This window comes from Aegilops tauschii, chromosome 7 (assembly GCF_002575655.3).
Source record: "Aegilops tauschii subsp. strangulata cultivar AL8/78 chromosome 7, Aet v6.0, whole genome shotgun sequence".
Taxonomy (NCBI): Eukaryota; Viridiplantae; Streptophyta; class Magnoliopsida; order Poales; family Poaceae; genus Aegilops; species Aegilops tauschii.
The window spans coordinates 515,604,234-515,631,441 of NC_053041.3; the positions used below are offsets into that span (position 1 = coordinate 515,604,234).

The following is a 27,208-nucleotide window of genomic DNA, read 5'->3' on the forward strand; positions in this document are numbered from 1 at the left end:
ATGGACTCCAAAAAAATCTTAAGAATTAGCAAATGGGATGTACATTATTAGAAATAATGGCAGATGGGTTGTATGTTGTTTTCCTCAGATTTGGGGCTGAGTTGTGCGCCTACTACAGGTTGACGCGTATGCTTTCATAAAAAAAGGTTGACGCACACGCAACACCCTGTCAACTTAGTCAACACACGAGAGCAGTGACTGTTGGATGTCCATCCAACGGCTGTCGTGCTTCTTCAATCTCTGCTCTTCATGCTCCAGCCGCTCAAACAAGCGCCAGCGGGACTGCCTGCTCCCTCCTCCCGCGGCCGGCTATGCTGCCGCGCAGGCCTCACGGCCCCACCATACTCCCATCGCTGGCCTAGCCATCCCTCTACTCACCCACACATGATGTTATTCTTCGGCGACGGCAGACGAACCAGTAAACCCTCGTACTCCTCCGCGTGGGAAACAACTGCCGAGTATTCCCTGGCTCCGTGTCGTTCCCTTCCTAGGCCTCGCCGTCGTCCACCGCCCTGGTGCTCTCGGTGCGGCCTGGTCAACGTGGTCAATGAACGACATCCATGGGAAGTGGACTGTACGTGGAGAGGCTGACAGATGGGTCCACGGCCGCACGTAAGGAAATGCCTCCTTATTACGTGCAAAATAATGATTCCTCCACCTGACAGCTAGGACCCACAGGAAGGGCCTCTGTATTTCGCGAAAAAAACGTTCCCCCCGCTGACAAGTCGGACCCACCAGCTACATCTTCGCACGCAAGGAAGTGCCTCCTTATTACGCCCAAAAAAATGAATACCCCCTGCTAGCTGGGACCCACCATATTGTTGGGCTAACTTGTGGGCCTACTAAGTTGACGGGGACGGAGGGCTTTGTCAACTTAGTCAATACTCCAGTGACCGTATGATGTCCATCCAACGGCCATAGTGCTTCTTCAACCTCTGGTCTTCTTGCTCCAGCCGCCCAAAGCAGCGCCGGTCGTGCCGCCTGCTCCTGCCTCCCGTGGCCGACTGTGCTACCGCGGAGGCCTCACCGCCCCCATACTACTCCCACCACTGGCCAGGCCATCCCTCCACTCACCCACACCCCCTGTTATTCTGCGGCGACGGCAGCCTCACACCGCAGCCGAACCAGTGAACGCTCGTACTCCTCTCCACATGGTCATCCACTGCCGCGTCTTGTTCGGCTCCGCGTCGTCCCCTTCCTAGGCCTCGCCGTCGTCCACCGCCGTGGTGCTCTCGGCGCGGTGTGGTCCATGTGGTCAACGACCGACTTCCATCGGAAGAGTACTGTATGTGGAGAGGCTGACGGCTGGGTCCACGGCAGCCGCAAGGAAGTGCCTCCTTATTACGCGGAAAATAATTATTCCTCCACCTGACAGCGGGGACCCACCGGACGGGCCACCAGTATTTTGCGAAAAAAATCATTTCCCCCTGACTACTGGGACCCACCGGACGGGCCACCGTATTTCGCGAAAAAAACGTTCCCCCCGCTGTCAGCTCGGACCCACCGAAAGTGCCTCCTTATTACGCACAAAAAATGAATACTCCCCCAGCTAGCTGGGACCCACCTTGGTGGGAGGCTGACTTGTGGGCCTACTAAGTTGACGGGGATGAAGGGCTTTGTCAACTTAGTCAATATGAACGATTCTAGCTCCAGTGACCGTACGATGTCCATCCAACGGCCGTAGTGCTTTTTCAACCTCTGGTCTTCTTCCTCCAGCCGCCCAAAGCAGCGCCGGTCGTGTCGCATGCTCCTGCCTCCCGTGGCCGGCTGTGCTGTCGCAGAGGTCTCACCGCCCCCTACTATTCCCACCGCTGGCCAGGCCCTGCGGCGACGGCAGCCTCACACCGCAGCCGAACCAGTGAACCCTCGTACTCCTCTCCGCGCGGGCTTCCACTGCCGCGTCTTCCCCGGCTCCGCGTCGTCCACTTCCTAGGCCTCGCTGTCATCCACCGCCGTGATGCTCTCCGCGCGGCGTGGTCAACGTGGTCAAGGAACGACTTCCATCGGAAGAGTACTGTACGTGGAGACGCTGACAGCTTTGTCAGGCCTATTGGGCTGCAAATCTTTCAAGACGAGGAGAGCTTTCATTCGGCTGGCCGAGAAAATGGCCCATCAGTAATGAGAAATAGGTTGTACATTTTTAAAACACATCAAACCGGCAATTAGTTTCAAATATCTTTTTTTTCATTTCAAGATTTTAAATTACATTAATTTTTATGCGTGGATAATTTGTTGGATTTTATATTGATATACATTTACTGAAAATCAGTTTGAATGTGAGTCGAAATTTCGGGATTAAAAACAGTTCGGGCCGCACCGAAATATGCAAAATTTCGTATAATTTTTTAACCGTGGCCACAATATGGGCTGTAATGCTAACAAAAAGAATATGGGCTCCAAAAAAACCTTAAGAATTAGCAAATGGGCTGTAAATTATTAGAAATAATGGCAGATGGGTTGTATGCTGTTTTCCACAGATTTGAGGCTTTCCCAAAAAAAAGGTTGACGCACAAGCACTGACTGTTGGATGTCCATCCAACGGCCGTCGTGCTTCTTCAATCTCTGCTCTTCCTGCTCCGGCCGCTCAAACAAGCGCCGGCGGGACTGCCTGCCCCTCCTCCCCGCGGCCGGCTGTGCTGCCGCGCAGGCCTCACCGCCCCACCGTAGTCCCATCGCTGGCCTAGCCATCCCTCTACTCACCCACACCTGCTGTTATTCTCCGGCGACGGCAGACGAACCAGTAAACCCTCGTACAGTCGTACTCCCCTCCGCGTGGGAAACAACTGCCGAGTCTTCCCTGCCCCCGTGTCGTCCCCTTCCTAGGCCTCGCCGTCGTCCACCGCCGTGGTGCTCTCGGCGCGGCGTGGTCAATGTGGACAACGACCGACTTCCATCGGAAGAGTACTTGCGTGGAGACGCTGACAGCTGGGTCCACGGCCGCAGCAAGGAAGTGCCTCCTTATTACGCGCAAAATAATTATTCCTCCACCTGATAGCGGGAACCCACCGGACGGGCCACCGTATTTCGCGAAAAAAACGTTTCCCCCTGACTGCTGGGACCCACCAGCTACACCTTCGCACGCAAGGAAGTGCGTCCGGACAAAATAAACAAAACGATTCGCCCCCCTGACTGCTGGGACCCACCAGCTACATCTTCGCACGGAAGGAAGTGCCTGACAGTCGGGACCCACCTGGTCGAAGCGTATGTAGCGTTGTCATTCTGGTTGCGAACGTGTACGTACATATATACCGGTGGATGTAGAGGCGCGCACGTGTCGTAGTAGAGGCGCGCACGTAGCATGTACACGTACGTACAGCGGCCAGGGTGCAAGAAAGAAAATACGGCCACGTATGTGTACATACGGGCGGGGTCTCGAACGCCTACTCGCGCATATGTACGGCGAGGGCTCGTTGACATGGCTGGGTCGGAACGGAGAAACAGCGTCATCGTCGTGTTCATGGGGAGGCAACGGAATGCGTCGTGTTCATGGGGAGGCAACGGAATGCGTCGTGTTCATCGGGAGGCAACGGAACGCGTGGGAGCCAACCGGCTGGGTCGGAACGGAATGCGTGGTCGTGTTCATCGGGAGGGCTTGGACGAAACAGGCGATGGAAACGAGGCCTGGCGTACCGCAGAACGGAGGAAACGGCCTTGTGTTCGACCGGCCACGTTCGAAACGGGATCCTCTTCATCGGGAGGGGTCTGGCGTACCGCAAAACGGACGAAACGGACCTCCTACAGTCGAAACAGGGGTCCTGTTGATCGGGAGGGGTGTGGCGTACCGCAAAACGGACGAAAAAGACCTCCTACGGTCGAAACGGGGGTCCTGTTGATCGGGAGGGGTGTGGCGTACCGCAAAACGGACGAAACGGACCTCCTACGGTCGAAACGGGGGTCCTGTTCATCGGGAGGGGTGTGGCGTACCGCAAAACAGGACTCCACGGGATATTGTTCATCTCCACTGTCGACCTCCTCGAGCCTCCACGGGCTCCTGTTCATCCAGCCTCCACCGCGCGCTACTCCACCGGCTACTGTTCAACCACCCGCACCCCTCCACCGTCTACTGTTCATCCAGCCCTCCACACCACGGGGTCCTGTTCAACCACCCCTCCACGGGCACCCCTCCACCGTCCACTGTTCAGCCAGCCCTCCACACCACGGGGTCCTGTTCATCCAGAGGCAACGCCACCGCTCACTGTTCATCCAACCCCCCTGCAACGCTCACTGTTCATCCCAGAGGCAGCATCGATCGGCTTCAGTTAGCAGCAGTAGCGAAGGAATCGCTCGATCGGGTTCAGTTAATAGCCATCGATCGATCGCTCGGGTTCAGTAACGCGTAGCCTGCAGTGCAACCGCTCGGGTTCAGTTAGAGCCCAACGCCTCGCTCGGGTTCAGTTAGAGCCAACGCCTCGCACACACACGCGTACGTGTACGAGAGAAACGCGCATCGCTCGGCCCCCGACCTCCCACCGTAACCGGGAACTCCCCAAAATTTTCCTCGCCCTCGCTTCTACCACGGTTTTTCCGTCATGGACGGCCCAAATAATGTCATGCTGCTGCGTCTCCGGCCTGCCCAGGACGAAAAGCCCATTTTCTGTCATGATTTTTTGTCATAGAAGTAGGAGCCCACCACATCTATGATGATACCGGGTTTTGTCACAATTATCGTCATAGAAGTGTCATATGTATGACAGAAAAAAAATTGTTAAGCCCAAAATGTCACGGATGTGTCTTTTTTTGTAGTGATGGCTGAATCAATTGACCCTAGGCAGTATATTCAGTTGGGAAGAACTTGCCCGAGTGTTTGTCAGAACTTTTGAGGGTACATGCAAACGGCCAGCAGGTTTGACAGAATTGCAGCATTGCGTGCAAAAACCGAATGAGACTTTGAGAGATTACATTCAGAGGTGGACCACTTTACATCACACAGTGGAAAATGTATCCCAACATCAAGCAGTTTGTGCCTTCAAAGAAGGCGTTCGGTATCGAGAGCTTAACCGGAAATTCGGTCGGACGGGAGATATGTCTCTGACTCGGATGATGGAAATAGCCACTCGGTATGCTAACGGAGAAGAAGAAGATCGACTCCGCAGTGGAAAGAGCAAACCAGTCAGTCAGGACACCGGTGGAGGTAATTCCAATCGGAAACAGAAACGTAAAGCTGAGCCTGCAGGACCTGGTGAAGCTGCGGCGGTGATTCAAGGAAAGTTTAAAGGGAAGCCTAAGGGGCCCTGGACCCCCAAGAAGATAAAAGATCAAGCAGGAAATGATGTGTTGGATTTGCCATGTCACATTCACACCAAGAAGGATGAAGAGGGTAATCTGATTTATCCTAAACACACCACTCGACAGTGTCGACTCCTGATCCAGCAATTCCGAGAGAAGCAGCATAGTGAAAAGGAAAAGGAGTCAGACAAGGATGAGGACAAGGAAGAAGGTGATGATGGTTTTCCCAACGTCAATTCCACTCTGGTGATTTTTCCTGTTGTTGAGAGCAAAAGTCGACTGAAAGTGATAAACCGGGAAGTGAATATTGTTGCTCCGGCAACGACATCATACCTAAAGTGGTCGCAAACAGCTATCACATTCGACCAATCTGATCATCCTGCACGCGTTGCCACTCCAGGGAGGCAAGCGTTGGTAATCGACCCAGTTGTTGGAGGCACTCGACTGACCAAAGTGTTGGTGGATGGCGGTAGCGGCCTGAATATTCTTTATGCTGAAACCTTGAAGGGAATGGGCATTCCGATTCCAAGCTTAGCGAGAGCAACATGAGTTTGCATGGCGTTATCCCTGGAAAGAAAGCCAAATCACTCGGTCAGATCACTCTTGATGTGGTTTTCGGCGATTCAAAGAATTACCGTAAGGAAAAGTTGACATTTGAAGTAGTGGATTTCCAGAGTGCTTATCATGCTATTTTGGGTAGGCCTACATATGCACGTTTTATGGCTCGACCATGTTATGTGTACCTCAAATTGAAAATGCCTGGTCCCAGAGGAGTGATCACGGTCACTGGCAATCGGCAGAAGGCAGAAGAGTGCCTCCAGAAGGGTTCAAAAATTGCCGATGCACAAATGGCAGCAGTTGAAATGCAAGAATACCAGAAGAATGCAGATCCGAGTGATTTGTTGCGAGCCAAGAAGCCTGCCACCGATTCTGCATTTCAGTCGTCCGGTGAAACAAAGTCGGTTCATATTCATCCGACCGATCCTAATGCTGCTCCTACTCATATCTCAACATCACTCGATAGCAAAGGAAGAAGCGCTCATCTAGTTCCTCCATGAGAACAGGGACATCTTTGCATGGAAACCTTCTGACATACCGGGTGTACCCAGGGGACTGGCTGAGGACCGCCTGCGAGTCGACCCAAAAGTGAAACTAGTCAAAGAGCATCTTCGACGGTCTGCTGTACAGAAGAGAAAGGCAATTGGCAAGGAAGTGGCTCGGCTTCTGGCAGCTGAGTTCATCCGAGATATTTACCACTCCGAGTGGCTCGCCAATGTTGTCATGGTCCCCAAGAAGGACGATTCACTTCGTATGTGTATTGATTTCAAGCATATCAATCGGGCCTGCCCGAAAGATCATTTCCCTCTCCCCCGCATCGACCAAATTGTTGACTCAACTGCGGGGTGTGAGCGCTTGTCTTTTCTGGACGCATATTCCGGATATCATGAGATCCGACTGTATGGACCTGATGAAATAAAAACAGCTTTCATCACCCCATTCGGGTGCTTTTGCTATGTCACCATGCCTTTTGGCCTCAAGAATGCTGGTGCCACATTTATGAGGATGATTCAGAAGTGCCTGCTCACTCAAATCAGTCGGAATGTGGAAGCATATATTGATGACATTGTGGTCAAGTCGCGTAAAGGTTCCGACCTGCTGACTGACCATGTTGAAACCTTTGCCAACCTGAGAAAGTATGATATTAAGCTTAATCCGTCGAAATGCACATTCGGAGTTCCAGGTGGAAAGTTACTCGGTTTCCTCGTTTCCGAACGAGGGATCGACGCAAACCCAGAGAAAGTTGGTGCCATACTCCGGATGAAATGCCCTGTGTGTGTGCATGACGTTCAGAAGCTTACTGGTTGTTTGGCCGCCTTGAGTCGATTCATCTCTCGCCTCGGTGAAAAGGCATTGCCTCTTTACCGACTGATGAAGAAATCTGATAAGTTCGAGTGGACTCCTGAAGCTAGCGCAGCGTTTGCAGAGCTCAAAGCCCTGCTTTCCACCCAGCCGGTGCTCGCTGCCCCAATCAACAAAGAGCCTTTACTACTTTATATTGCAGCCACTGGACAAGTTGTCAGTACAGTACTCACGGTCGAGCGGGAAGAAGAAGGAAAAGCCTATATAGTTCAGCGGTCAGTATACTATATCTCTGAAGTCTTGACTCCATCCAATCAGAGATATCCGCATTACCAGAAGCTTGTTTATGGAATCTACATAACCGCGAAGAAGGTTGCACATTATTTTTCAGATCATTCCATTACAGTCGTCAGCGATGCACCATTGTCAGAAATTCTGAACAACAGAGATGCAACTGGTCGAGTGGCAAAATGGGCGATTGAACTCCTTCCATTGGATATCAAGTTTGAGGCAAAGAAAGCTATCAAGTCCCAAGCAATAGCAGATTTCCTCGCCGAGTGGGTTGAGCAACAACAACTGACTCAGATTCACTCGGAGCATTGGACCATGTTCTTTGATAGATCCAAGATGTTGAATGGTTCTGGTGCTGGGGTAGTATTGGTATCCCCCCGAGGAGACAGGCTCAGCTATGTTCTCCAGATTCATTTTGATTCCTCCAACAATGAAGCTGAATATGAAGCACTTCTGTACGGGTCACGTATGGCCATTTCACTCGGCGTTCGTCGCCTAATGGTCTACGGCGACTCAGATTTGGTGGTTAATCAAGTAATGAAGGAGTGGGACATCAGGAGCACAACTATGACTAGCTATTGTAATGCAGTGAGAAAGCTAGAAAAGAAGTTTGAGGGGTTAGAGCTTCATCAGATACCCCGACTGAAAAATCAAGCAGCTGATGGTTTGGCAAAGATAGGTTCCAAGCGTGAGCCTATTCCCAGTAATGTGTTCTTGGAGCATCTTCACACGCCGTCAGTTCAAGAGGATCCCTTCACAGAGGAGCCCCCACAACCTAAAAGCCCTACTAATCCGACTGAAGTTGAAATCCCAGCCATGGTCGACTTGATCATGGAAGTTTTGGTCGTCATACCCGATTAGACAGTGTCATACATTGCATATATTCTCAGGAAAGAGCTCCCAGAGGATGAAGAAGAGGCCCGCCAAATTGTCCGTCGATCTAAAGCTTTCACAGTAATGGGTGGACAGCTTTACAGAGAAAGTGTTACCGGAGTCGCTCAGAAGTGCATTACACTGGAAGAAGGTCGAGTGATCCTCAACGACATCCACTCGGACCATTGTGGTCAAAGCATACCGAGCGGGATTTTATTGGCCATGAGTGAATGAAATGGCAAAAGACATAGTCGACAAATGTGAAGGTTGCCAGTTCTACTCCAACATGTCCCACAAGCCTGCATCAGCCCTGAAGACCATTCCACTCGTCTGGCATTTTGCTGTTTGGGGACTGGATATGGTTGGACCTCTGAGGACCGGCAGGAGCGGCTTCACTCATGTGCTTGTAGCAGTCGACAAGTTCACCAAATGGATTGAGACTAAACCAATCAAAAACCTTGAAGCAAGTACTGTTGTCAGCTTCATTAGAGAGTTAACATTCAGATATGGAGTTCCACATAGCATCATCACAGATAATGGGTCAAACTTCGATTCCGATGAGTTGAGAGCTTTCTGTGGTTCCCAAGGTACTCGGGTCGACTATGCTTTAGTTGCCCATCCCCAATCGAATGGGCAAGCTGAAAGAGCAAACGGATTGATTCTCAAAGGGCTGAAACCCCGATTGATTCGTGACCTCAAGCATGCAGCAGGCGCTTGGGTCGATGAACTTCCATCAGTACTTTGGGGATTGAGGACAACTCCTAATCGGTCGACTGGTCAAACTCCATTCTTCTTGGTCTATGGGGCTGAAGCTGTGCTTCCGAGTGACTTACTTCATAATGCACCCCGAGTCAAACTTTTCTCAGCAGATGAAGCAAAATAGGCTCGGCAAGATGCAGTTGATCTCCTGGAAGAGGAAAGAGAGATGGCCCTGATCCGGTCGACCATTTATCAGCAAGACCTGCGTCGATTCCACGCCAGAAATGTGAGGGGTCTAGCATTTCAAGACTGGGACTTGGTTCTTCGAGTGGATCAGCAGCGACCACACAAGCTCGCTCCTGCTTGGGAAGGCCCCTTCATCATCACCAAAGTGCTCCACAATGGAGCATATCGCCTCTACAATGTGGAGCACAATAAAGACGAGCCACACGCTTGGAATGCGGAGCTGCTCCGCCCCTTTTATACTTAAGCATTCAGACTGTTAAGATGTAATAAGAAATACCTCCTAGTTTGATTATCAAAGACACAGTTTTACAGTCTCCTAAATGATTGTTGTTCTTTTTTTATGTTCTAAATCCCCTAGTGGGTGCCTTAGCTGCGAATCCGCTTCGCCTAAGTTCCAAAAAAGAAAATCCTGCCGAGTGAAGAGCAAGCCTCTCACTCGGAGGCTTAGCTGCAAATCCGTTTTGCCTAAGTTTGAGAAATTCTACCGAGTGAAGAGCAAGCCTCTCACTCGGGGGCTTAGCTGCAGTCCAGTACTCGCCTAAGTTTGAAAAATCCTACCGAGTGAAGAGCAAGCCTCTCACTCGGGGGCTTAGCTGCAGTCCAGTACTCGCCTAAGTTTGAAAAATCCTACCGAGTGAAGAGCAAGCCTCTCACTCAGGGGCTTAGCTGCAGTCCAGTACTCGCCTAAGTTTGAAAAATCCCACCGAGTGAAGAGCAAGCCTCTCACTTGGGGGCTTAGCTGCAGTCCAGTACTCGCCTAAGTTTGAAAAAATCCTACCGAGTGAAGAGCAAGCCTCTCACTCGGGGGCTTAGCTGCAGTCCAGTACTCGCCTAAGTTTGAAAAATCCTACCGAGTGAAGAGCACGCCTCTCACTCGGAGGCTTAGCTGCAAATCCGTTTCGCCTAAGTTTGAGAAATTCTACCGAGTGAAGAGCAAGCCTCTCACTCGGGGGCTTAGCTGCAGTCCAGTACTCGCCTAAGTTTGAAAAATCCTACCGAGTGAAGAGCAAGCCTCTCACTCGGGGGCTTAGCTGCAGTCCAGTACTCGCCTAAGTTTGAAAAATCCTACCGAGTGAAGAGCAAGCCTCTCACTCAGGGGCTTAGCTGCAGTCCAGTACTCGCCTAAGTTTGAAAAATCCCACCGAGTGAAGAGCAAGCCTCTCACTTGGGGGCTTAGCTGCAGTCCAGTACTCGCCTAAGTTTGAAAAAATCCTACCGAGTGAAGAGCAAGCCTCTCACTCGGGGGCTTAGCTGCAGTCCAGTACTCGCCTAAGTTTGAAAAATCCTACCGAGTGAAGAGCACGCCTCTCACTCGGGGGCTTAGCTGCAGTCCAGTACTCGCCTAAGTTTGAAAAATCCTACCGAGTGAAGAGCAAACCTCTCACTCGGGGGCTTAGCTGCAATCCAGTACTCGCCTAAGTTTGAAAAATCCCACCGAGTGAAGAGCAACCCTCTCACTCGGGGGCTTAGCTGCAGTCCAGTACTCGCCTAAGTTTGAAAAATCCCACCGAGTGAAGAGCAACCCTCTCACTCGGGGGCTTAGCTGTAGTCCAGTACTCGCCTAAGTATAAAACACGTTCCGAGTGAGGACCGATCTTCTCGCTCGGGGACCTGGCCACACGCTCCATCCCGATCCGCAAGGACGATGAGGTGCAGGTCGACTGCGACCTTCTCCTCAGAGCTGTGCCATAAGTACAATGTGCACTCCATCCCGATCCGCAAGGACGACGAGGTGTAGGTCGACTGCGACCTTCTCCTCAGAGTTGCGCCATAAGTACAATGTGCGCTCCATCCCGACCCGCAAGGACGACGAGGTGCAGGTCGACTGCGACCTTCTCCTCAGAGCTGCGCCATAAGTACAATGTGCGCTCCATCCCGATTCGCAATAACGATGAGGTGCCGGTCGACTGCGACCTTCTCCTCAGAGTTGCGCCATATACAATGTGCGCTCCATCCCGATCCGCAAGAACGACGAGGTGCAGGTCGATTGCGACCTTCTCCTCGGAGCTGCATCGCAAATACAAAGACTATTCCGAGTGAAGAAACAAGTTCCACTCGAAGGAAAACACAAGCATATTCAAAGAAGGACCAAGGTCACTTAAATATATCGAAGTTCCAGACCACGGATTGAAGTACTCGGGCATCAGGCCCGAAGGAGTTTAACGGTTACAAAATCACTCGGCATTCCGAGGCAAATTTAGGATGAGGCATAAAGTTTGTTCACTCCACAGGAGGAGGGCTAGCAGGTTCGACGAACTCGTCCAGGTCGATTCCATCAGCAATCCGAGTGGCAGCAGCAATGAAGGTTTCCATGAAAGATCGGAAGTCGTGCCTTTTGGTATTGGCAACCTTGATCGCCGCCAGCTTCTCTTCCTGAGCTTCCTTGCAGTGGACACGAACCAGAGACAGAGCCACGTCAGCACCGCATCGAGCAGAAGACTTCTTCCATTCCAGCACTCGACCAGGGACCTCATTGAGTCGAGCCATCAGAGACTCGAGGTCATTTTGGAGTGTCACCCCTGGCTAGAGCACTGTGTCGATTCGCGACACCGCAACTTTCAGCCGAGCAAGGTACTCGACAACACCAGCGACACGAGATTCCAGTCAGAGCACGTTCATGGCGGCTGCGTCCTTAACAGGAGAGAGGATGGGGTCCAAGCTTGTCTCAATTCACCCAGTCTCTTCCTCGAAGTTCTGGCAAAATTCTGCACACGCAATACAATGATGAGTCAATAGCTATATATCGAGTCGATAGCAACAAATCAGTCGGACAAAGGAAAGCACCTTCAAGCATAACGAATAACTTCTTGGCAAGTCCTCCCAGATAATTCTCCAGCTCATTTCTCTTGTGGGCGATGTCTTCTACCTTGTCGGTCAGAGCCCTCTTGTCCTTCTTCAGACGAGTCGCCTCCTTGTTGGCTTCATCCAGGGCAGTCTTCAGCTTGGCGTTCTCTTCCTCCAGTTTACCGACTGAAGCGAGCTTCTGGTCGGCGAGTGCGGTTTTCTCTTCTGCTGCCTTCTGCGCAGCTGCAAGTTCCAGATCCTTCTTTGCCAGAGCCTGGTACATTATTTCTGAAAGAAATAACACTTGGTTCAGAGAAAGGAAACAACACTCGGTTCAGAAACAAATCAGTCGACAAATTTTTCATACCAGCGGCTTCATCCTTGGTCTTCTGCAAGTTCGTCTTGGCTAACTCCAAATCGAGATTGAGCTGAATCTGCTTCTGCTCCAGGTCAGCAAAACGAGCTCCAAGTTCACAAGATTTCTGTGATTAGAGGATGGTTAGTCAAAATATGCGATGATTGGTTACTTCAGAACAATAGAGTGACAAATTCAACAAGTTCTAAGACTACTGCCGAATCAAACATCCAACAGTAGTCTCGGGGACTACACCTAGTGGGTGCACTTAGCGTGCCCCCACTGGTCCAGTTTCCACTCGACATGGTCCGTCCAGTCCGAGTGTAAAAATAAAAGAAGAGGAAAGTTGTTCTCAGACCATAGTCGACTGCCTGCAGTCGACTACGGTCTCGGGGACTACACCCAGTGGGTGCACTCAGCGTGCCCCCACTGGTTCAGGTTCCACTCGACGTGGTCCGTCCAGACCGAGTGAGAAAGTTCTGATTCTCAGACCATAGCCGACTGCCCGCAGTCAACTATGGTCTCCGGGACTACACCCAGTGGGTGCACTCAGCGCGCCACCACTGGTTCAAAGATTCAATTGACACAACCTAGTCGATCCAAGAAGCAAAACTATTCAGCAGTAAGTTAAACACCCAGTGGGTGTACAAATGCAAAATGCAGACTGGCGAAAAGATGCACAAGGAAAGTTTTCAGGTAGCATATCCTAACAGAACAAGCCACAAGCTAAAGGATCAGTTGGTAATCAACCAACCTGGACGTTGCTCTGGAGAGCTGAGCTGGCGTCATAAGCAGCTTGACTGGCCTCCCGAACCACCTTCATCTGCTCCATCATGATGCCTGCCTGGCGTATAGCCCCCTTGGCAGCACCCACTTGGTCCTCTGGGACGTGATGCGCAGTGAAGAGTGAAGACGGTGGATCGGCTGGAATTTGTGCAGTCGACGCTGAAGGCTGGGCACTCGACAAAATGGTGCGGCAAAAGTCACAGAAGCCCGGTTGGCATCGCCGGTCTCCTGGGTCACCGATCCCGTCACTGGTGTCGACTGAGGCACCTTGCTAGTTGATGTCTTCCTGCTTCTCCTTCCCATGGGCCTCAGCGGCACATCGTCGTCGTCATCTGGAAGATCAATGACATTGGGAGGACCTGCAAAAGAATCAATCGCCAGAATTCAGTCGATCAACAAAATAGCTGAGAAAGTAAAGGTAAGATTGCAAAAGTCATACCCGGGTTGGAAGTGACCGCGTCTCCCATTTCCTCGTCACCATCTCTGTAAGCAGAAGTCCCAGAGGTAGCAGCACTGCAAGTTTCAAGATTCACTCGGTTAAATCAGGAAGAGAGTCGACGGCACAGGTCCTTGAGCAAAAAGTGAGGACAAGGCACTTCGGGAACATCGATCTTGATCTTGGGCAGGGTCTTCCGAGACTTCGATGCTACAACTTTGGGCTGCTTTGAAGCCTTCTCAGTCGGCACAGGGGAAGAGGTCCGAGTGCGCTTGGAAGTCTGTCCAGTCGGCAGAGCTACTTTGCCACGGATACTTGTTGGGTCGTGCTTATGCTTGGAACGCCTTTCGTTGCGAGGTGGTGACTTGACTTCTTTGCCACTGCTCGAGTCCTCGCTTTCCTCCTCCTCTTCTCCTCCATCAGACTACCAATCCATGCTTTCGCCTCCGCTTTCTTCTCCTTCCTGGTACTGCTCTTGCTCCCCGTTCGGCATGGAGTATGTCTCCCTATAGATCTGCGAAGCAAAAGAGGTGAACAAAGGATGGTCGACTCAATGAACAACTGCAAGTCAGAATGAAAAACACTCGGAAATAAAGAATAGACCTTGTCTGGTTGGTTGTTGGCGTCGAATGGTAAAACTCTTCGGGACCCCCTGGGGTTATCCTTGTTTCCTGTGATGCCTTGCACCCACCGCGCCACCGTCTTCTCATCAGCGTCCTCCGGGTGGATCCGAGTCGAATCTTCAATCCCCGAGTACATCCACATGGAGTGATCACGAGCCTGGAGAGGCTGGATACGTCGACTGAGAAATACCTCGAGCAGATCCATACCAGTCACACCCTCATGGATCCGCTGAACGACTCACTCCCTCAACATGGTCGCCTCCACCTTCTCTGCTGGAGTCACTATCAAGGAAGTGGGTTTCTGGACTCGCTCCAGGGAAAAGGGAGGAAGACCGGTCGAATGACCAGGGGTCGACTTGTCTTTGCAGTAAAACCACGTCGACTGCCACCCTCTAACTGAGTCTGGGAGAGTCATCGCGGGAAAAGCACTCTTCCCCCTCATTTGGATACCTAAGCCCCCACACATTTGGATCACCTGGGTTCTCTCGTCACTCGGGTTAGCTTTTTTCACGGTCTGCGAGCGGCACGTGAAGATGTGCTTAAACAGACCCCAGTGTGGTCGACAGCCCAAGAAATTCTCACACAGGGAGACAAAGGCAGCGAGGTACGTGATTGTGTTGGGAGAGAAATGGTCGAGTTGAGCCCCGAAGAAGTTTAGAAAAGCACGGAAAAAGGGATGTGGGGGCAAAGAAAAACTGCGGTGGACGTGAGTGGCGAGGAAGACGCACTCACCCTCCTGAGGCTGCGGTTCAGTTTCCTCCGCCGGGAGTCTCCAGGAGCCATGCTCAATCAGCCCACTCTCAGCCAGATCTTGTAAGTCATCCAGCTCGATTGTGGACTGCATCCAGTCGCCCTGAACCCAGCCACGTGGCAAGGCGGACCTCGATGACGACCCGCTCCGGCCGGTCTTCTTCCCCTTTCCCTTCGCTGCCCCCTTCTTCGCGCGCTCCAGCGCTGCCGTCTTGTCCTTCGCCATCGCAGCAAGAGGCGCACGGACGGGAGGCGGCATCGAGAGCGGAAGCGATAGCGGTGGAGAAGCAGAGGAGGAAGAACGAGAAATTGGGGCGCACTGTGCAAAATTCCCCAACCCAACACCTTATATGGAGTCATTTCCGAGTGACTGACTACTGGGCCCGGGCAATCTTGTCAAATCCTGCAACTGTCGCTCGCTCGGTACGTGGCGAAAAAGGTGGCATGGAGATCGAGGCGTCCCTGCCTAATCCATCCTGATTACTGCGGCCTCCTCCGTCCCGCGCGTTCCCAAAATTTTGAATCCCGCAAGATCCGGGAGCAACAGAGCAGTCCGTCTGACTGAAGATTTTTTCCATATCAACACTCAAAACTTATTAGCAAACTTCACTCGACAAACTAAGAATGGATCAAGGCGACTGAAAAATAAGTTGAAGTCGTCATGTGGTTCATTGATCCCAGCAAAACGCTTCCGAAGCGTAAGAACTGAGTCGGAATTACTTTCAACTCCTCCTCCACTCGAACCCTGAACCATTCGGGGGCTAATGACGATGACAGGTACCTAGGGTAGGGTCATAGGCCTGACCTAGACACCCTCCCCAAGGACATTACCCTAAAGTCAGAAGCATTCAAGGGATAACATCATCCACTCGACCAGAAGCATTCCACTCGGAAGATTCAATGTCACTCGACCATAGCAATAGTCACTCGACGACTAGAAGATCTAAAGCCACTCTGTACAGCAATGGTCGGGCGTTTACTCTGTAGACTTAATGGTCATTCATGTATCTTGATTGCTGGCGTTACCAGGGACGCCCTATCTTTATGTACCGTAAACCCTGTGTAACTCAGGGACAAGGGTTCGCACCCCCTGTAACTCCACACACATAATCCAATCGACTGAGCTCCCGAGCACCGAGACGTAGGGCTGTTACTTCCACCGTGAAGGACCTGAACTCGTAAATCTTGTGTGTACAACTTCACCGTAGCTAGGATCTTGCCTCCTCATACCTACCCCCATTCTACTATCAGTCTTAGAACCACGACATGAACCACCTGTCACGCGTCATCGTATACCACCGGTCTCCCACCGCGGCTTTGACTTCACAGCAACAGACAGTCGAGGCACTCCCACGGACACGCCAGAGAAGAAGAGCCGGCTACCACGACCAGGGCCACGCCTTCGACATTGCACACCGCCGTCATCGTTGCCATAGAAAGCCACCGTGCACGCCCAGTCATAGGAAGGCACCACAGGGATCGAAGTCTTCAAGACGGCAGCCCTAAAGAGGGGAACGACGTTCAAGACGACGCCACCGCCCGACCCTGCAGCAGGATCTAGGTTTTCACCCGAAGTACTTGACCGGGAGATCCGGCTGTGAGATTCCCGATGACGCCTCCAAGGAGGATGGCGACGCCCACAGGCGCCGTCACCGCCGGCCGGGCAGCACCGGCCAGGCTTTCACCCGGGGCAGCCACTCCCAGGCAGCAGCCGAAGCCGACCCTTGCCTCCACTGGGCCGTGCACCCCACACACAACAAGCGCGCCATTGCTGTGCAGGGCCACCATCAAGCCTCCCCTGACGATGGGCCTGCAGACACTAGAACAGGTTTTGCACCCCGCATCCAAACCACGGTCGGGGCCCCTCTGCTCCAGCACCGCCCGCGGTTGCGAACTAGCCGCGGTCACCATGCGCCACCACACCCAGATCCGCGCTGCCCGGAGTTCTCCCGCCCAGCATGCCTCCTACGCGCCAGATTCGGACGCCCCGGAGCCCCGCGCACACCACCCGCGACCGGCACGCCGCAGATCCATGCGGGGGCGACGGCGGAGCACCATCCACACGCGGCGCCCCGGATCTGGCCGCTGCGCCATGCCCCAGCACCGCGCGCCGCGCTCCCCTGCAGACGAGTACCCCTGCGCGTTGCGACCAGCCGCGAGCTGTCGCGAGCCCGCCCACGCCTGTCGCCTCCGTCGGCGCGAGCTCGCCGCGCCCAGATTGGTGCCTCCGCGAGCCACCCGCACCCGACGACGCCAGCTCGCCGCGCCTATCCGCTCCTCCACGAACCACACGCGCGCCCGTCGTCTCGCACCTCCGCGAGCACGCACCCGCCCGCGCGCCTCCGTCAGCTCGCCGCGCCGTCCCCAACACTCCCTGCAGGCACGAGCACCCCGCACCGCCCGAGCTGCACAAGAGGGTGAAAACTGAGAGGCCCGCCGCCGCCGACGCCGCACGGGCTTTGCCCGGCGGCGCTAGCCGGCGGCGGCGGGGGAGGTGGAGTTCGGGGGCGATTAGGGTTAGCGCCCGAGTCGCCCGCGGGAGGGCGACGCGGGGCTCCATAGGAGTACAAGGTCGTCTTGGAGTACAAGGCAAGGTGGAATAAATCCTAGTATATCCTATTCTTCCTGATAATCCTTATACTCAACAAAGAGTATACCAAATACAAAATATATATTAGTTTATGCAGTGCGGCGTATCGGTGCCCATACTCATCTACACCCGGTCAGGAATTTTTTTAAAATAAATACTATAAAAATTCAAAATATCCAAAAAAAATTGTGTGGTAGATAATTTGATGCGTGAGGTTCGCTTCAATTTTCAGATTATTTGGACATCTGAGTAGCTCTCAGCAAAAAACAAATCAGGTCAGAACAGTGTGTGAACAGTAAACTTTTTTACAGACCCCGAATTTGTCTTTTTTTTGCCGAGAGCTGCTCACATGTCCAAATGATTTGAAAATTGAAGCGAACCTAACGCATCAAATTATCTACCACACAAAAAAATTGGAATGTTTTGAATTTTTCTAGTATTTATATTGATTTTTTTACGTCAACAAAGGTGCAGATGAGCCAGAGCTCATAAATGAATTATCGTTATTTTATGCTCCATTCGTTCCAAAGTTGAGACACTTATTTTGAGACCGAGGGAGAATTTGACAAGTACAGATAAAATCCAAAACTAACCAATTAGTTAGAACAGCAAGAGATCACTATAATAGGTATGCTTGTTACGGTTGGCGGCAACAAAGTTTGCTTCAAAATGAAGTTTAGTTTCAATTCTGAACCACTTCATTATGTACTTGCTCCCCTCCTTCGACGCTTTGTGCATACTAGGCACAATCGCCCTCGCGTCGTCAGTATCCACTGAACAATCACGACTTGTTCTTCCTGTGAACTATCACGACTTCACAACAGTTTAGTCTGCATTTTGAAAATATAATAGCTGGTTTTTTTTAGCGAGAAAAACTGAGCAAACTGGTGATTGCTAGTTGGCCAGTCGGATCTCGTGTGTTTGTGTTTTAATTCATCTGACGATTAAACTCACGGTTCGCAAACCCACTGATCGGTGAATCAGGCCTAACACACACTGAATCTTACTGGATCAGAGTTTACATGTATCTTACTGGTTGAGAGTTGTCTGTTGAGAGATGTGGTATACACACGACAGTCTCCAAACGATTTTCGGACGACGCATCTCATCAAGCCGTTCGTGCGTACTGCACCTGGACAGCACCGTCCTCATCCTCCGTCGTGCAAAGTTCGTCTCGCAACTGTCATCCATGCAGTAGTTTCGTCGTATTTTTAGGAACCAGTAGGCATGGTAGCTGCCAAACCTTGCCAGATTGCTGGCATTGCGTTGCATGGACCGCATCCTTGACTCGCTCATTCGTACTCGTGTAGAATTAGATCTTGTTTCTTGTGTCACATCAATAAAGACTCAAAAGCACATGAGAAGCCGTACTGGTGTGACATCACACGTGCAGCCTAACATTACCAACTTAATAATAACTACAGTAATAATCCTAACTTTTTGGCTATATACACGTACTTATGTGGATTCGTTGGTTTCAGGTGAGTCCACATCTCCACACACACAAGGCTCTCGGTCGTCGTTGGTCGTCGAGGTACCTTCCGGGAAGCATCCTTCACGTACGGGTGTGAGGCCTGCACGGGTTGGTTCAATGGAGAGGAACTTCCGGGAAGTTTCCTCGTCATATGCGTGGAGATGAACCAAGTCACATTGATGGTCAAGTTTCCATGCCCGCAAAGACAAAGCTATGGAAAGAAAAACGATCTACGTACAATTCTTGTTGTCAATTAATCTACGGAAAGAAAGCTGATCTACACTACCAGATTTTAGATTGCTATAAACAAAGACTTTGTGGGTCCTTTGGTCGCCTGGGAACGACACCCGCCATGTCTGGGTCCCCCTTTGACTCGGACGGAGAATGTAGTACCGGCAGAGAACAGAGGACCATCACTCGAGAGCTAGCCACCTAGCAACTCCACTGTTCTCGCGCTTCTTCCTCCTGCGCGCCGCGTCCGGCTCCCCTGCCTCGACGACGACAGGCCTGCCGGACGGTTCTCCGCCGCGTCCCCCGAGCCCTGTCGCCGGATCACGATCACGCGCGCTGCCCCTCTCCATTGTCCGGGTAATCCTGCCCTCATTAGTTTGAGAACTCCATAGGCTTGCTGGGACTTGGGAATGCACGGGAGGGGTCCTGATTTTGGTGTGGCCATCTCATTCTCATCTGCTACTGCACATTGCTAGCACCATGTTCAGGTGTTCACCATCATCTGGTGGCCTGGCATCAGGCCGCTCATGGTTAGTCCTTTGGTTGTAGACTTGTAGTACCGGCAGAGAACAGAGAACCTTTACCCAGCTTTTCGGCCACTTCATCCGTCTCAAAATAAGTGTCTCAACTTTTATACTAATTTTAGTATAAAGTTGTAGAACTAAAGTTGAGACACTTATCTTGGGACAGAGGGAATACCACTCCACACTGTTCTCACGCTTCTTCCTCCTCTTCCCCGCGTCCGGCGCCCCTGCTACTCCAGTGTTCTCCGCCGCATCCCCCAGCCCCGTCGGCGAATCACGATCACGCGCGCCGCCCCTCTCCATTGGCCAGGTAATCCTCTCGTCATTAGTTCGAGAACTCCTTAGGCTGGCCGGGACTTGGAAATGCGCGGGAGAGGTCCTAATTTTGTTTGTGGTCATCTCATCTGCTCCTGCAGGTTGCTAGCACCATGTTCAGTTGTGCGCCATCATCTGGTGGCCTGGCATCAGGCCCCTCTTGATTAGTCCTGCGTCCTGAGCTACTTCCCGTTGTCCTGCAACTTCGGCTGCAGCGGCAGCTGCTCGCTGAATGGAGGCCGCGGAAGAGGTGCAGATTTGGGCGCCGATTCTGGCAGACCCGCTCGATTGGCCTCCATCTTCTGTTACCATCCCTCTTCCAAGCCAGGTACATTTCGTTTGTTGCTCAGCTACCCTTCTCACATACTGATGCTAGACGTACACTCACCTAAAAAAAAGTTATGCTAGACAGAGGAAGAGTACTACTCCCTCCGTTTTTATTTACTCCGCATATTATCTTTGATCAAAGTCAAACTTTGCAAACTTTAACAAAGTTTATAGACAAAAGTATTAACATATACAATAAAAAATCAATACCGTTTGATTCATTATTGAATATACTTTCACATCATATAGATTTGTTCTTGTAAATATTCATATTTTTTTATAAACATGGTCAAACTTTATGAAGTTTGATTTCAGTCAAACATAATATGCAGAGTAAATAAAAACGGAGGGAGTAACATTGCAGTAACTCACCTCCACTCGTATATGAAAACAAACATGTGTAGCAGGGGCCTTCCCTATTGCTTTTTTTTTCCTCAAAAGGAACTCTGTTCGGCACCAAACCCCTAGACACAATCCAACCATCTGCATCGTCACCAGTAAAAATAAAAAAGGTAGTTATACTTATATCTATTCATGACAGGTGGAAGAATATTTCAGTTATGTGTATGGCACTGATGGCATGGGAATCAGCAAATTTGCACCAGAGCCCGATGATGATTTGGGAGGTACCATGTCAAGTAGGCTATCCTTTCTAGTATTTCCAGTTATACATGTGAACAGATTCACTTTTTGAATATTTGCAAGCTCATCAAGCTAATGTACGCATATTTGGTGTTTAGACCTCATAGTAAAGGAAAAATGGTGGCGTGGCCTACGAGGTCCTCGCAAGAGGAGGATATTTCCTTGGGGAACCGGAAGCATGAATTTTCACCGTCGAAAGAACAACGAACATTGGACACATGAAGAAGTGAAGAAGCTGGTTAAGGGTGTCAAGGCATATGGTGTTGGGCGATGGACTATGGTGAAGAGTCGCTACTTCTCAGCATCAGTTCCAGACCCAGCACATCTCAAGGTACGGGCAACCATTGAAGTTGTTTCTATTAGGTTGGGGAAGAATATCAAAGTTGCCTAAAAAAAACTAATTCAGATAACATGTTGTCTTTCATGTTTCAGGACAAATGGAGGAATCTTCTGAGGGCTTGTGGGGTACCGTGCGCCTCTCAAAGGAAGGTCAGTTAATTATGTTTTGTGTTATTCTCTGTATAGTCACTCCATGAGGAATTCCAAGTATATTGGATTATCATACATATGTTTAATTTGATGCAGGAAAAGGCACAGAAGACTATGTTCCGACCCTTAGATACAGAGTTGATCCAACAGATCCAAGGGGTGGCTATCGATTCAGCCTCCACATCCAAAATGAAGAAACACCGTGGGAAAGGAACAACTAGCTGAGAATGACACAAAATGATGGTTGAGGCTTTATAAGTTTACATAAGTTAAGTTAGTAGCACCTAAATGTGTTACTTCTTTTGAAATTGGGAAATATGTGCATACATTATGTAAGAAGAGCCCGTGAAACCGGCCGGCCTTTGTGCATGTATATATATACTGTAGCTAGAAATTGTGCACTGTATAAATTCTGTGTGGCCGGTGCTTTAGCATTAGTGTCAAAAACGCTCTTATATTATAAGATGGAGGGAGTACCATCTGTCCTATTATATGTCAAAAAACACCATGCACTTGTTAGTACAAAACATTTCTTGATAGTGGGTATCAATCACATTAATACCCAATCTGATGTAAGGTCGTAAGATAATAAAATAATTTCGAAATAAACGGTATTGCTGAAAAATTAAGATTTTTGCTGTATCTTCGTCAATGTGCGATCTTTGCAATGGAAGATTGTGCTCGACGCAACTAGCCTGGAAGTAAAAGTGTTGTTTTCATGACAATGAGAGCCAATGCAAGCTCGCACGAGTTACATGGGCAGTCATCCAATCATCTAGATTGCATGTAACTTTTATCTGCCTAGTAGTGCTGCCAACATGTTTGGCAATTGGCTACATGAAAACGCATTGATGATGGTGGAAGCGGCAACCTTGATTTGGTCATTGTGGCTGTGTAGAAATGATATAATTTTTAATGGGAAAAAACTACTCTCTGTTGCAGGTTATCGTCTAGTGTATGCAGTACCACTAGTAAAAAAGGGTCATTTGTCCCGGTTCATAAGGCCCATTTGTCTCAAGGGTCGGTACTAAAGCCCTATACCTTTAGTCCCGGTTCTTATACCAACCGGGACAGATGGGGCTCCACGTGGCCGCTGCGGCTTGCCCTGGCAGGGGGCCTTTTTGGTCCCGATTGGTGGCACCAACCGGGACCAATAAGCTTCCACGCGTCAGCAGTTCAGGGGCTAGGGTTTTTGTTTTTTTTTCTGAAGGGGGGTGTTGGGGTTTTGGGGGGTTTTGTAGGGTTAATTTAGGTGTTTCATATATTGTGTTAGCTAGCTAATAGAGAGAAGTGTCCTCTCTTATCTCCGTGCTTGGTCAACGCTACGTACTATACGTATAGAGAGGACTCGATACGCTAGCTAGTAAGCAAATGCAAGAAACCATTAAGTACAGAAGATCGTCATGAACATATGCATACAGAGAGAAGTGATATCGACCTGTCCTTCTCCGAGAGATTGGTCGAACAACAAGTTTTCGTATATCTATCCGACGCTACGGGCTACATATATACAATATAAGATCTCTTACAATCCCCTAATATCTGAACTCAACTTCCACATGGTATTCTCTGGCTTTATTGATGACGTGATCAAGAAAGAATACCGCCAATTCCTCTTGAATTGCTTTTATGCGATCTTGTGGTAGGAGTTCATCCCGCACCTGCCACGTCTAATTTGAAGAAGGGGGTCAATACATATATATGAATGAAACTCAACACAAATGATGGTAATATGATGAAATTGTGAATATTATTGTTTACGCACTTCATATTGTCTTTTAGAGTAGCACCGCTTATTCTTGGCCGTCCCGTTGTAGATGAACTCGCAAACGTAGTATCCACAGTAATTATTCCTGGGTTCCTGTCACAAGCACTTTACGAGAAATAGAGGTCAATCAAACTGATAATGGAGCATTATAAATGGCATTGATGAAAGTAGCTAGAATCAACGGGAGATGCCCGGAACTAGCTAGCTAGTAGTACTTACTTTCGGGTATGTAAATCGCAGCCCCCCCGGCAGTCCCGGAGCTTGTGCGGTGAATACTTTCCAAACACTGCGAGACAAAGAAAACAATTACTTGATATCAGGAAATGAACAAAGTTAACGATATGGTGCGATAATGATCGATTGAACTTACTTCTTGAGCATTTTAGTCATGTCCGCATAGTCCTTGGGATCTTTTCGTCTTGAGTCTAAGACGGTTACTAGTCCCTGCTCAAGCTTAATCTCTAGAAGAATATAGTGGAACCTACGCACGCATGCATAACTCATCAATTACATTACTATAACCTCGAGTAATAAGGAAAACCGAATATGCACAAGACAGTAATACTCACTTGAAGTTGTAAGGAAAGAGTATTTTATCTTTGTTTTAATTTATTAGCAACGATTTGAGCAAGTTGGCCTCGGTTTCTTTGGCATGAAATTTAACCGTAAATTCATCTATGAGATTTGTGTTAATGAACCCAATATCATAGATTTCTTCTTTTCTGCATTCGACGATCTTCAATCTGCATAATATAGTGAGGATAATTATATATACATGCAATGAAAGAGTTGAGCTATATGTACAGACTTAATGACAGAAGTAGTACTTACACACAGTAGCAAGTGACCGTTAATTTATCGATGACCTTTTTGAAAGTGCGTTATATCGACTAGAGGGGGGTGAATAGGCGATTTTTATGAATTCTTCACTGAGGAATTTGTGGGTGAGGAAATTCCTATGTGAAGAACTACTTGCAGCGAAATAAGTACTCAGATGTAAACATAACATAACACAAGCATGGTCATCATGAAGAAATGAAGACAAGCACAGAGTACAGAAAGCGTAAACACTGGATGAAGACAAACAGACTGGAGAAATTGAACTGAGGAAATTGAGAAAGTCTTCAGTCAAAGTCTTCAAACAGATATGAACAAGTACACAACACAGTTACGAGGAAATGAAAGAGTTGAGGAAGTAGAAACAGTAAGCTTGGTGAAGACAATGATTTGGTATACCAGTTCCAACTGATGTCTCAGTTGTACGTCTGGTTGGAGCGGCTAGGTATTTAAACCTGAGGACACACAGTCCTCACCGTATTCTCCTTGAGCTAAGGTCACACAGACCTCTCCTAATCACTCGTGGTAAGTCTTCAGGTGACTTCCAAACCTTCACAAACTCGGTCACTCGGTGATCCACAATTTCCTCTTGTATGCTCTAGACCATGACGCCTAACCGTCTGGAAGAAGCACAATCTTCAAAGGTAACAAGCGTCGGATCCACGCAGGATCAATCTCTTCAGTGATGCTCAATAACTTTGGGTTTGGGTTTCCTTACTTGATGATTTTCGCTCAAAGTCCTCAGAGGATGGGATGCTTTCAAATGACAAGTGTCAGTTTCTCTCGGAGCAGCCAACCAGCTAGTGGTTGTAGGGGGCGGCTATTTATAGCCTAGGGAGCAGCCCGACATGATAAGACATAATGCCCTTCAATGATATGACCGTTAGGTGGGTAGATGTTTTGGAACAGCTGGAGCGTAGCACAGCAACGGTCGGAAATTTGAGTATCAAATTCCTCAGGGCTGTGTAGGCAATCCGCACTGGCGAATTCCTAACTCCTCAGTCAGAACAAATTCCTTAGAGACCAGAAGAACTTTGTCTCTGTCACTGAAGAAATTGACTGAACTATATGAGATTTTCAATGGCTTCACTCGAAGGGATTGGTAGGTGTAGGATTTTGAGTTGAGCATCACATGGAAATTTTTCCTTAGTATTTCCTCGACCCCCTTTAACAGTATGGTGTTTCCTATGACTCAAGAAAGAGAAAATGAAACTACGAAAACAAAAGTCTTCACGCTTCATGTACCTTGAATGATTACCAAGTCTTCAAGGTCACACCAATTTCTTCACTTTCAAAGTCTTCAAGAAGTCTTCAGAAATCCAAAATCTTCAGTCGAAGATATTCATTTTTAGGGGTCGACTTTTACTGTAAATCTCAAACTCCTCATAGACTTATAGACTTGTGTACACTCATAAACACATTAGTCCCTTAACCTATAAGTCTTCAATACACCAAAATCACTAAGGGGCACTAGATGCACTTACAATCTCCCCCTTTTTGGTGATTGATGACAATATAGGTTAAGTTTTCAACGGGGATAAACGTATGAAGTGTAAATACTGATATTGAGGAATTTGATTGCAAGATATAGAAGAACTCCCCCGGAAGATGTGCATAGTGAGGAATTTGCTTTTGAAGCAATGCACACTTGAAGAGTAGAATCATGGAGATCTCCCCCTATATCTTGTAACTCATACACGCATTTAACATATGATATGAAGAATTTGAGATGCATGATGAAATATGATGGCTGATGTAATTCAGCATGCGTGCATTAACATTAATGAGGAATAAGCATGCAGAAAATCACAGCAAAAGTATCAGGCCACCATAGAGTTTAAGTTTACAACTCGGTCGAATAAAGTCTCAGAAGAACGAGAGTTGTAACTTTGCAAAAAAACGCCCATATAAGTAGACCCGCTTGAAGACTAACTCAAATTTCTCCCCCTTTGTCATCGAATGACCAAAAGGGTCGAAAAATGAGGACTAACGCCCCTGAAGAATATCATGACGATGAAGGAGCGCCAGCGTTGTTGGGGTCGTTTGTTGTTGAAGGGCATGTCGCAGTGTCGTCCAAGTCTTCATACTCGTCGGTGTCGCGTGATGAAGAATAGGTGCTGGCCACCAAGGAAGGAACCTTGACCTTCTTGTATTTCTTCGGTGGAGGTGCGGACCAGTCAAAATCCTCCCTGAGACCCATTTGCTTCAGATCTTCTTCACCATATAGATGTGACAGAATAGCCCAGGTGCGACCGAAGACTTCATGGAGGTAGTAATGGTTTTTCTTCACTGCATTATGTGTAGCAGTCATGTTGTGAAGAATAGAACCAAACTGACGCTTAACCCATTTATGGTTTCGATCCACCTTCTGGTGAAGACTAAGAAGAAGCTCACGGTCAGTCATCACCCTTGGAGCTGTGGCTTGAGGATTTGGCTTGGATCCATTTGCAGCAGAGTCATGAGTGGCAGAGTCATCATTGGTGGAATAAGATGCAGCTTTGCGAAACTGGCCATCCAATGGACAATGCCTTCATCAATAACAGCTGGTGCCTTGCCCTTTTCATCAGCTGAGGAATATGTCCGCTTGAGGACAATTGGGGGCAAGTAGCTGAGGTGATTCTGAAAGTCAGCCTTGTAGTTGAGTGAAGACCTTGTTCTGAGGAATCTCATAATCCAAGGAGCATAAGGCTTCAACTCAAACGGAGAGAGTGCAACATTTGCCAAAGTTCTCATGAAGAAATCATGATAGTTGACAGGAATGCCATGCATGATATTGAATAGCAAATTCTTCATGATGCCAACAATTTCCTCATCAGACGAGTCGTGGCCTTTGATAGGACTCAAAGTCTTCGTTAGAATGCGATAGACTGTTCTTGGCACATATAGCAATTCCTTCACGAGGAATTTTGTCCTTGGGGCTTGACCAGGCTTTAGAGGCTTCATAAGCACTTCCATGTAATGAGCAGTGAGTTCAGGCTCCTGGTACAGGCAGTGAGCTCCTTCAAGGGGTGGACTGATGGGCAGGGCGTGAAGTAATTCAGAGGCCGGTGCCTTATAATGAGTGTTTTCGGTCATCCAGTCC

At 49.3% G+C, this 27,208-nt stretch overlaps 1 protein-coding gene across 1 annotated transcript; it reads left to right on the forward strand.

Annotated features, from left to right (window-relative positions):
* The first annotated feature begins 19,471 nt into the window (after positions 1-19,471).
* Positions 19,472-22,082, forward strand: LOC120969481 (uncharacterized). Its single transcript, XM_040396709.2, has 6 exons — positions 19,472-20,058; positions 20,165-20,391; positions 20,932-21,028; positions 21,131-21,363; positions 21,465-21,521; positions 21,618-22,082. The coding sequence occupies exons 2-6, from the start codon at positions 20,296-20,298 to the stop codon at positions 21,744-21,746; spliced, it is 612 nt and encodes a 203-aa protein (XP_040252643.1). The 5' UTR covers positions 19,472-20,058; positions 20,165-20,295; the 3' UTR covers positions 21,747-22,082.
* The last annotated feature ends 5,126 nt before the right edge of the window (positions 22,083-27,208 follow it).

What these genes read in the sequence shown, in the direction of transcription:
- LOC120969481 (XM_040396709.2), top strand. Translation starts at nt 20,296, where the DNA reads ATGGAGGCCGCGGAAGAGGTGCAGATTTGGGCGCCGATTCTGGCAGAC. An exon ending in CAGACCCAGCACATCTCAAG is followed by an intron (nt 21,364 to 21,464) that starts GTACGGGCAACC and finishes TTCATGTTTCAG; the next exon opens with GACAAATGGAGGAATCTTCT. An exon ending in CGTGCGCCTCTCAAAGGAAG is followed by an intron (nt 21,522 to 21,617) that starts GTCAGTTAATTA and finishes AATTTGATGCAG; the next exon opens with GAAAAGGCACAGAAGACTAT.